Below are 11,409 nucleotides of genomic sequence, written 5' to 3'. Positions count from 1 at the left end.
ACAATGCAGCAATCTTAAAAAAAAAACACCAATTACACTAATGATAATCTGATCAGAGGCACCAAACACGTGTAGAGGTAATCCGATAATAACTTTTGCCAAGTTTTAATAATCTAATCCACCAAGTGCAGTGTATTCTTTATAGCTGTGATGCTAGAATAACAAATTGGCAACAGCAACCAATTCCACAAGATTAAATGTACCAGTAACAGTTTGTTATCCAATTCTTTGTAGTGGACAGAATGATAGGAAAATCTGCTTTATAGTGTTTTCCATAAGGACCAGAGGCGATCCTAGACTCTGGGGGACTAGGGCAAAGAAGCTGGGGCATCTCACCATCAACTGTACATTGTCAGCCCTCAAATGCAATTGCTTCATTGTGTAATTTTTCTGTGACTGACAAACACACAGGCTTAACTTCTTGTGCTGTGTTCACAATGGGCACAAAGCGAATTTGTTGGGTGACAACTTTACATACAAATCTGTTACATAGATGTGATAGACAGCATTGAGATTCTCCGGATGAGGTCACATACTTGTCAGTGGCCACAGACGCTGCTCATAATGGAGGGGGAAAACATAATTTTTGTGCGGCGTGGACAACATTTTCTGCAGGACACGTCTCCAGAGAATAAACCGCCATCTTGTGGGGTTTCACAACACCTTACGTAGACGAACACAACTTGGCGGGTTTCACCTTACTTTGAGAGCTGGATGCAGTTCTCATCCTTACGGCAGTTTCTTCTCTGCAGACGTTTCCACAAAAGAGTGCAACAATGTTTTGGTTGATGATGAAAATAAATGGCCGTTACTTCTGTTTAAAGTATGGCGATTTGTGTCCATCCTGATGCGATGGGCACAAAAAAATCCCGTCCGGTGTAAACACAGCATTACACCTCAGCAGGCTTCAATATCAGGTGACTCAGTACTGCCACTTGCAGGTCAGACAAGACTCTGGCTCATGTTGATGAAGGCCTACACTTCAGTGTTTTCAGGGGTGAGTGGTGAGCTGCATATTAGTGGGGTTCATGGATGTCACTGCAAAATATACTATTAAGACTGAACAGCACAAAGATGTACTCAAGACGAACAACAAATATGCAAAAGTGATTATGACAGATTTATGAAAATATTAAAATATTTCACCACTGCCTCCAAGACAATGACAAACACAATATCCAAGAAAAACCAAAAGGAGGTGGTTTAAATGCTGTGGTGAATACATCAAAGTGTCGGTCATAATTTATGTTTAGTGTCTGTGATATTCCATCTTAATCAGTGCAGAAATAAGCCCAGTCAACAGGGCAATGTCCAAGTGTCCAGTGCTGTAGACCATGTTAGGTGTCAAAGTGTTCATTCAGTGAATAAAGAGTATGCTTTTCTTTCAGGGACTTGTCTGTGGGTTAGTCCAATTAGCCATGTGAGGCAGCATCCATCTCCCCGACTCCATCTTCCTTTGGTGGACTATGGGGCTCCAGGTTCCCCCCCATATCTGGGTAGACCACTGAACACAGCTTTTGACACAGATGGGTCATTTTCCCTGGATACAGTTGAAAAAGAAAAGAATCAGGAAACGCTTTTTCCATATATATGTTAAAGATATTTGTTCCGTTTTAAAAATTAATTAATACATTTAACTTGTAGTTACACATAAAATGCTATTTTTGCCCAATTGGCAAATGACATGACCTCAAATGCACACTGAAAGTCTATGTAGTATACACTATAAAGCCCTGTTTGAAGAAGTTCTGTGTTTTCTTTTTAATTATTTTATCAGAATTCAGTACAGCCACTTGTACTGAACATGTATATCAATTTAATAAGATATACTTTGCATAAATACACCCACATAATACCATAGAGACATTTTAATGTTTTTCGGGCAGATGCAATATTCATCTTTTTATTCCATTATTAATATTCTGTGAATGTGTGTATCGCTCTGCTTTGCCCAAGACACATTACCCTGAGGAGAAAATAAAGCCTATTTTATTTGATTATGTGGACTTACCAATAGTAATATTAAAACACTGTGGCTTCTTTTCCCAGTGGACACCCAAGTAATACACAGGGACACCGGTCATCATGATGGCCAGTCCAACACCACAGACGACAGGCTCAGAGTAGAGGGAAAACACCAGCAGGAAGGCCCAGAACAGGAGGTAGATCACAGGCCATACAAGGCTCACCTGGAGGAGGAGGGACAGTCATCTTAAACCGGACCAATTCATGTTGCAGTACATTAAACTCCAAAGTTTTATCAGAGTTATGCCAGATTATGTTTGGCCAAACTGTAATATCAAATATAAATCAATCATTGTAAAGAGATGCTAATACTAAGTAGAGCCTTCATTTGCTCAACAGCCACAAACTGCCACCCCAAAGGATTTCTAATGGATATACATGTGGTAAATAGTGAGGTGATCAGTAAAGTTCATCATAGTCTACATGTGCAATAGTACATTTTCCTCCTGGAAGTAGCCAGGTAGATTGTGACCATAAAAGGTTCACATGGCGAGTATGAATGGGCCAAAATTATGCCTAAATATTCCCCTCACCATTAAACTTTCACTCCCTACTTGGACTGGCTGTTTATAAAATGGCATGTTTGGTCTGTTGGATTCATGAAGATGATGCTAAATTGTCAGCAGACACCAGGCTACATTTTTCACCATTCAAGTGGGAGTTGGTGAGTTTATCCCCATTCTGTCCTGGTATTAACACTCATCCTGATATATACCATCATATGTGGAGAGCGATCAGTGGGACATGTAACATGGGACGCATCTTCTGTGACTACAGTATGCAAATACACATGGATGTCATTTTTTTGTCCATCTACACTGTTTTTGTGTGTATAGGTGACCGGTGGAGAGGAGACAACAATAAAGATAAATAGTCAGGTGGTGCAGAGTGACTAAAAGCACTACTCACACTGCTGAGGTATGAAAAGATGGACTCTACATTGCAAACATTTTTGATATTTTCCTCTTGGTCAGGGATAGGAAACAGCATTTACAATGAGGAAATCACGGGCCAGATAAAACTAGTCCACGGGCCGGGTCCAGCCCTGGGGCCTTATGTTGCCCATGTGTGCTCTTGATGGAACGTGGACGTGCCCAGAAAAACAGGCATGTTGCATCATATGGGCGTCACACTCATTTGTGCACACGTCTGATGCACATCTACACTGAAAATGTATTTGTGCGTGCAACAGATACTTGCATGTTAACTGCACCTAACGGGAACATTAACTGAAGCTGCGGCCACATTATTGTCCGACTGGATAATTGCATAAATAAGCATGTGTACAGATGTTCTTAATAAAGTGGTTGGTGACTGTCGCTCTCACCTTGATGGGTCGATACAGGTCAGGCTGTTTGTAACGTAGCACAATCTGCCCAGCGACAGTGACGCCATAGAAGAGGTAGTTGATGAATCCCACGTAGTTTATAAGGGTGTAAATGTCACTGGTGCACAACATCAGCAGAGACGTGATCAACTGAAAGGAGGCACATGTTAGTTCTTTTACAGGGGCAGATTGGAGGACAAAAGGACACACACAAAAAAACAAAAGACAACATTTTACAATGTGTGTTAAGCAAAAAACACACTCACAGTGAACAGTAGTGCTGGAATAGGAGTGCAGCGTGTGACATGAATCATGGCGAGCACGCGTGGGAGATGGCCTTCCCTTGCTCCGACAAAAAACAATCTGGGACACAGAAAAAGCAAAAAAAAACAAAACCCAAAGACGACTAAATCCTGAGAGCAGAGCCAGATGGTGCTTAGGTGCCGTGTGCACTCACCCATCTGATAAGAGCTCGGGAAACATAGTTCAGGTGATTACAGAAACACCAGTGCAGGAAAAACAGAAGTGAAAATGGGCCAGGAATAAAACCGGCTCAGTGCTTTAAGAGACAACATCACTTAAGTAGAGCCATAACACTCGTTACAGAGGAGGTGATATTTTTGGTCGCGTTTGTGAGCGGCATAACTTTAGTAATAGACGGATTTAGATGAAATGTTCTGGGGATGTAGGTTATGGTAATTATCATGTTTTGGTGATGAATGATATACAGCTATACATTTTAACTATTGTTAACCTTGCGAGATAGGACAGTGTATTGATACTATGGGAAACTGAGGTTTGCACTATCTCTCTATCTATAGACTGTATACAAAAAGGGACATAGTCTTCCAGTTCCACAACAAACTCCCATCGTGAAGCCTCAAGGCTTGCAATGTGAACATCTGCATGTCAGTTTTTAAAACCGGAAATTCACAGATGTCGCCTTCATCCAGGCATCTGCCAATCACTCTGGTGTCCATTCAAGAGTGTCACGCTTTATCCTCAATTTTCCTCGAAATGGTAACATAATTTACAAAATTGACACCATGTTCTATTGAAGAACAGAAACCAGTGATTGAGACAATTAATCCCTCAGGAATGTTTTTAAGTAGAAGCTAATTTTCCCCATAGACTTGCCCTCAGTGGCTAATTGCTTATTCTGTCCTACTTCCTTGTCAGGATGAGTAAAGTCCATTTCAGATATACAGTTTATGTCTGAGTGTTTTCTATAGTAGTGTCCCTCTGGCAAGAGTCAAATATGTATCTTGAAAACACTTTCCTAATCTGGCTCTTTTCTTTACAATCTGAAATCTGGTCTACACTGCAGAATTATTTAGCTTGTATTCCTTTTTAGCTAAACAATAATCAGCAATGGGAGGAAACCACACAAAAACACAGCAGTCAGAGGCTGGAAAGTGAAGTCAGGCAGGACAGACATGGGTCAAACAGAGGCAGGACAAACTGACCGCGACGATGTGAAGAGAGAGCCATTGACTCCACCGAAGGTGGAGAGTGCTACAGAGATGGGCATGATCCATGACATTACTCCGAGCAATTTCTCTCCAAATGTCTGGGAGAAATATTAGGAGTAGAAAGAGAAGGAGGAGGATGAAACATGCAGACAGTTGAAACACTCAGTAACTGAATAATCAAGAACATCCAAGATTAACTGCATAAGGATGACGCATTAAAGGTTATAGGCACCGTGATTCATCTAAAATCCATACGGAGAAGTGCAACAACTCAATTTCGCACAACGTTTCAATCCACGTGCATTCTCTACAAACGTTTCTTCAGACATGAGTGACTGTAGATCGGCTTACTCACCACTGCTACAGCGTTTGAGGCGAGCAACTCCTGGGGACTCAAAGTTGTGACGTAAGCAACATTGGCAAACACGTAAACAAAGGTGACGACAGGGATGGAGATGAAGATTGCACGTGGTAAATTCCTGAAGGAAAAAAAAAACAAAAACAGGGTTATGACAGGTTCAACATTTGTGTCTTAAGTAAACATTCAACCCGACATTATTAATTAGATGGATGGACTTTTGATATGGTACTTGTCAGGGTTGAAGGATTTGGGGAAAATATCTAGTTGTGATTTTTATAAAATTTTTAATGGCATAGCACAATCAAAAACAACAATTTTACAGTTTGCTAACTGCATTGTTTTAAAGTGGGATTCAATCTAAAAAAAAAATACTGTCCAGCCTTTTTGGGTTCAGAAAGGCCTTTGTTACTGCATCAAAGTAATAGTCCATTTGGTTTGCAAAAACATCTTCATATTATATCAAAATGTACCACTTCAAAATTACATTTCCAGTCCATATCCATATTTTACATAAATGCTCACTATCACAATAACAGTCTCATATACAATATTCAGCCCTACTCCTTTGTGATTTACATAATCCATCTCCTCTATATTTAACATGCATTTTCATCAGTGCGTCTGTTTTTTTCCAGACAATTTCTGCAATCTACATATACAGATTACACAACTCTTGACTATAGAATAAGCATCATCCTACTGAGACAGATTCTTCAAAAAGTTAAAAAGTTTTGGGATATATTTGATGAGCTTTAAGACTTAAGGGCTCAATCCTCAGCAATATTAATAAGCAATTAATCATACAAAAAGTTTTGGTTTTGCAGACATTTTGTGTTTTTTTTTGCTCCCTTCATGAAAAATTGAGCACAAAAACTGAACATTTTATGGACGAAAAAAATCTACTGAATAATTGACAGATTAATAAACTCTTAAGTATCTTTAATTGCAGCCATGGTTGCCTTCTTTCTCCCCATGGTTCTTAAGCAACTAAATGCCTTATATGTGCGTTTTATGTAATGAGAGGACTTCATAAGACCAGTTGAAGTTTCTTATCATTTACAAAAAAAAAAAAGAGACGTGTTTGTGTTACCGATACGGGTCGACCAGCTCCTCTGTGACATAATTAAGGAAGTTCCAGCCTCCATACGCAAAAGAGCCTTGTAGGAAGGACAGAGCGATCAGACCAACGTCATAGTCACGGAAGGTCTCAAAGGCGTGGACAGGCTCCAACCAGTGATAGTGACCTGAAAATGAAAAAACAAACACGGCTACATTACACTACCACACACAGTAGAGGGCACTAAACACCTTCCATGTTTGTGATGCAAGTCATTTAGCTAAAGCACTTCCTGATTACAGAGGTTTTGTTTTGATTTAAGTATATTTAATGACACATTTTATTTGCTGACATCTAATTGATAAATGTAACTAAACATATTGAACCATATTTGTCATTTGTGAACAGGTTATCAGGCTGAATATTCTCAAATTTTTGCCATAGATTCCAAACAAACATTATTGCACATTGAGCGTCTATCCAGAACAAAGTGGGACTGAGGCCTCATCCATTCATCCACGTATGAGTTTGGCACTGAGCCTTGCAGTGTGTATGTGCGTGCGTTTGTGAGGGGGAATTACGAGTGGATTGAAGTATTATGAGGGCCTTTAATCTCTTTAATGTTGGGATCACAAATCCTGTGAAAGGCACCAGATGCATGTACTGTGGTTGCAGCTGTATGTTTCCCCACTTTTGTCTCAGGCCAGTAATATAAATGGGGAACTGAAAAAAAAAAACAAAAAAAACCAACAACTACATTTTTAATATGAAACGCTACATAACATATACTACCTTTGCAAATCTGGACAATACCCATGATGATGATGAGGGCCAGGGCCAACAGCTTGCCAGTGGTGAAGACATCTTGAACAAATGTGGCCCATCGCACACTGTGGCAGTTCACCCATGTCAACAACACTGAGACAGCAAGACACAAGATCACATCAGGTTACTTGATACTCAATATATATGTTAGAAATTAAAATTATTTTCAAACTTATTGAAAACAGTACAGAGGTTTCCCTGAAACCATATTATTGCACAGGCCTCATGCTTATGCAACAGAAAAGCCTGTATTCTGTTTGCAATAAAGGGGACATTAAAACCAATGTCCAGATTATGCACTCCCCAGATGTAAATCCAATGCTCCACTTTATAGATTCAAAATAAAAGCCTATTTCAGGTAAGAAAGCATTTGACCTACACTGCTTGTTACATTAATTTTAAATGTCATGCCTTTTTTCTTTTTTAAATGTAAATTCAATTTATCATCAAGCTGAAGCCAAATTATCTAATCTAATCCAAATTATCTAATTATCTATCTAGTTCATTTTGAGCCTTGACTCATCCACAAAAGACATAAAAACAGCTTGGCTGTGAAGTGCTTAAAAGACTGAGTATTGACCACCAAGTGAAGTAGTTGTTGCACAACTTTAATCACTGTCTCCAGCATATCCTCACCATCAATTAAATCTGCCACCTGTGAAGTGTCTTGTTTTTTCTAGAGGCGTATGAAAATAAAGGCTTTTTTCATTGACAAAGTGAATAAAGAGTAAGTACAAAAAAAAAACCCTTAGATCATATCGGATATTATCCTTCAAAGTGGACTGCACTACGTTTCTGACATTAAGTGATGGCATTTTAGGCTTCAGTTTTATTCTCACATCACTCACAGAGGCAGACGGCAGCCAGCAAGCGAAGGCTGCTGTCTGGGGGAAGGCAGGAGGGGAAGAGGGGCTGCAGGATGTAGTTGGAGAAGGTGAGAGCAATCACTGCCTGGTTACTAGGGTAAATAACCAATACTGCGATCCACAGACGCAGAAACCTGAGAGAAAGCACAGCGAAGGTTAATGAGACGTGTCCGTCACGCCAGCAAGGCCATACAACTGCATACGCTCCCTTCAAAGAAGCACAACTTTGTATGTGATAACTCCAGCACTTTTATGGAGAACTAAAGAAATTAAGTTCTCAACAGTAATAAACAGCAGGATTGTTGTTAAAGACAAAAGAAATGAGGAACTGGGTCAGTAACATTCAATAATATGGCAAGTTGGGTGGAGACAGGATTGTATCTCAAGAATTGTTAAAATCCGACTCATCATGCCTAACTTCTAAATAACAGTTTATAGTGAATTATTTATTGCATTTGATTTAATTTTAATCTTTGAGTTAGGGTTGAGTTTATCAACATCTTCTTATGGTAGGTAAAAGCAGAAGGAGAAGAGAATAAAGATTTATGAAGTACTGAATGCAGAAGAAGGCAATAGTGAAATATTACAGATGTTTAACATCTTCTGTTAAACATCACTAATAAACTAATAGGGCCTGAACAATTCAAATAATTTTAAAATCTTAATTTTGAACCAACACAGTGAATTAGTGAAATCTATTGTCGAAATGTTGATTGTTCTGTGCAAATAAAAATTAAAATACACACATGTTGGAAACAAATATCTAATATCTTTTAAAGTTCTCAGCCTTGCATTAGAATAGTTGTAAATACTTTGATAATGTTGCATGGTAATGCCCCGTCACATTTCAAATAGGTCACGGTAAATACTGAACTGAAGCCAGACTGTGGAAAAAAATTATACTGCAACTGCACTATCTTTCAAACATATCAGTTATTTTCCCAAAACAGATGTATTATAAATTGGTGTAAATGTGTTTATAATAGCAAATGTGATGCATGTTTTATTATAATATAGAGAAATTCATGTAACCAAATATGTTTTTGTAGAATATGGTGCAATGTCAATAGTGTACATGAGATACTGAAAATTAATTAGATTTATCGACAGATTAATCGATTTATGAAAGTAATCGTTAGCTGCAGCTCGAGATGAATTGAATCAGACAAATGTCTACTTTCAGCGTCCTCACACCAGATCTCTGTAGCAACTGTACTTGACATCAATTCCACAATTGAAGGCCTTGAATGTATTATAATCAAGCAAAAAAAAACAAAAAAAACAACACTTCAGCTCACCCAGCCAGTCCTCCAAAGATGTCTTTGACATAGGAGTAATCTCCCCCAGACTTGGGTATGGTCACACCTAACTCTGCATAGCAGAGAGCGCCCACAGCTGTGATGAGTCCTGTTGTGACCCACACGATCAGGGCCACACCCACTGAGCTGGCATTCTCCAGTACACCTTTAGGACTCACAAAAATCCCTGATCCAATGATATTCCCTTAGTGAGAGAAACAGACAGAGTTAGCATTTAAATGTGCCACCGTGGGACATTTAAATTAAACCACAGCATTAATCACCAGTTAAAAGTTACATGAGCCAGTCATGTGACGACGGCACTTAACAGTCTCACTCAGCAAAGCCAGAGACAGTCAGTCAGTCAACAGTTGGATAAATTACCAATTACTTATTCCACATTTTTAATGACATTTCCATTTTGTGTAAAAGCTTTTGATTAACTTTATAGAAATGGAATCATTATTCTTGAGATGGTCGTCAGTGTTTAATCTCAGTATATGACCACTGTGTCAGCTGTTAAAAAATGTGATTTTTTTTTAGGTCAATGTTAACATTATGGAGTTAAATATTCCGATACATATACTGTATTCTCCATAATGCATTAATGTCACCTGGGAACCTCTTTCCCCTCCTCCATCAAAGACCATATATACTTTTAAAGCATTCTTTAAGAGCCACTCTTTACTACTGGTCACAGCTGGTTTCTGAGGGTTGGGTTAGTCAGTCTTTGCAGTCTGTTTTGAAAATAAGGGCTCACAGCAGTAGGTTTTTGTTTTAATAATGAATATAACTTTGAAAGCAGCTCTTTGGCGGTAATAAGGCATTTCCTTCACATACCCTCCTCGCAACGCTTCCTGCTTTGACTGCATGTTTACAGCTATGATGAAGCTGGAATTGGGCCTTTTAAAATAAGAGCACAAATGAAGTTTCTTTCTTGACAGACGAGCAGAACCACTTTTACAAACATTGTTTCTTAAGGTGATGGACCCTGCAGCATCCACATTAGTGGACACCCATTACTGGGACTGCTTTTTATTGACTTGTGTAGGAGGTGGGTAGAAACTGGGGCAGATCCATGACTGCCAACACTTCGATGGCATCATGAGAGCAACTATGGAAGAGCAATATAAACCACTAATCTGCTCAAGGGCGATTAGACACGACTTCCAAAAATCTTCAGCAACACTGACCCAGTAACTATGCGGACCCCCTTTTGACCTTAAGTATAAACTACAGGAAATGTCAGATACCACAACCCCCCGGGTTCCTATTGCCCTTGGTCCACAAAGGGTTGTGACACGCACCTGCTAATATGTGCAGGTTGAGCTCGTGTTGATGGACTCTGATGTACTTACCTATGATAATGGCACAGGCGCTGACGAGGCCGATTTGTTTTTTGAGACCCACCCCGGAGCTTTCTCCTTCATCTTTTCCCGTGACAGACGGAGATTCAGCGGGTTCAGAGAGACTTCTCCCCCCGCTGCTGCTGCTGCTGCTGCCGCTCCGCTTCTTCGGACCCTCGCTCATTCTGTCCCTGGCTGCTTCAAGCGACGGAGGAGCAATTTCTTCCTATTTCGCCTACATTCACATTAAGTAAGAAACCATGTCAGTGTTTTTCGCCCTCAATTATTTCGTGCAATTAAAGTAATGACAGCATCTTTTCAGGTGCTAACATTACAGAACACATTAATAAACCAGACTGCAACACAATTAAAGCATTGACACAACAGTGACCACAAACACACGTGTGTTTGTGTTTTAACAAACAAACGTCGTTGTTGAGAGTTTTAAACAGGGAATAAAGCGACTTTTTTGCCCGTAATTACCGACAGGACTGTTCGAATTTGCAATTAAGCCATCAACAGGAAACATGTGCTCTTTATTTCACTATGTTACACTGAACAAATAAAGTCATATTATTAAGTGCTGTTGTGACCCACCGTCTCTTCAGCAGCTACGGTGAAAAGCTCCGTGTTTTGTGACGGGACTCATGTTGGTTATTATCCCTGTCGAGGGCTAACGATGGGCGGCTTTATCTGTAAAAGCGAGCCGGTTCACAGCCTCGATTAATAGAAACGCTGGTTATTTTTCAACCAATCAGCGACGACCAAACACTGTCAACACGTCGTAGGCCACGCCCCCCGCAGTAAGGACCCAGTGCTCAGCTGTTACCAT

At 39.7% G+C, this 11,409-nt stretch overlaps 1 protein-coding gene across 1 annotated transcript; it reads right to left on the bottom strand.

Moving 5' to 3' along the window:
- Positions 1-89: 89 nt before the first annotated feature.
- Positions 90-11,285, bottom strand: slc7a8b (solute carrier family 7 member 8b). Its single transcript, XM_044032928.1, has 12 exons — positions 11,175-11,285; positions 10,590-10,812; positions 9,232-9,436; positions 7,916-8,067; positions 7,035-7,160; positions 6,276-6,429; positions 5,180-5,303; positions 4,819-4,922; positions 3,619-3,715; positions 3,353-3,502; positions 2,012-2,189; positions 90-1,540 (listed from the first exon to the last, which is right to left on the bottom strand). The coding sequence occupies exons 2-12, from the start codon at positions 10,759-10,761 to the stop codon at positions 1,413-1,415; spliced, it is 1,590 nt and encodes a 529-aa protein (XP_043888863.1). The 5' UTR covers positions 10,762-10,812; positions 11,175-11,285; the 3' UTR covers positions 90-1,412.
- Between the last annotated feature and the right edge of the window lie 124 nt (positions 11,286-11,409).

Source organism: Solea senegalensis, linkage group LG1 (assembly GCF_019176455.1).
Source record: "Solea senegalensis isolate Sse05_10M linkage group LG1, IFAPA_SoseM_1, whole genome shotgun sequence".
In the NCBI taxonomy this organism is placed as follows: Eukaryota; Metazoa; Chordata; class Actinopteri; order Pleuronectiformes; family Soleidae; genus Solea; species Solea senegalensis.
Note: the sequence above shows the minus strand (reverse complement) of the source record. Positions and strands in the feature narration are given on the sequence as shown.

Excerpts from the sequence above, each read along its gene's own strand:
- slc7a8b (XM_044032928.1), bottom strand. The coding sequence starts at position 10,761 with ATGAGCGAGGGTCCGAAGAAGCGGAGCGGCAGCAGCAGCAGCAGCAGC. Across the intron at positions 9,437-10,589 it reads CGCCTGTGCCATTATCATAG|GGAATATCATTGGATCAGGG; the intron begins GTAAGTACATCA and ends TCTCTCACTAAG. Across the intron at positions 6,430-7,034 it reads TATTGTCCAGATTTGCAAAG|GTCACTATCACTGGTTGGAG; the intron begins GTAGTATATGTT and ends TTTCATTTTCAG.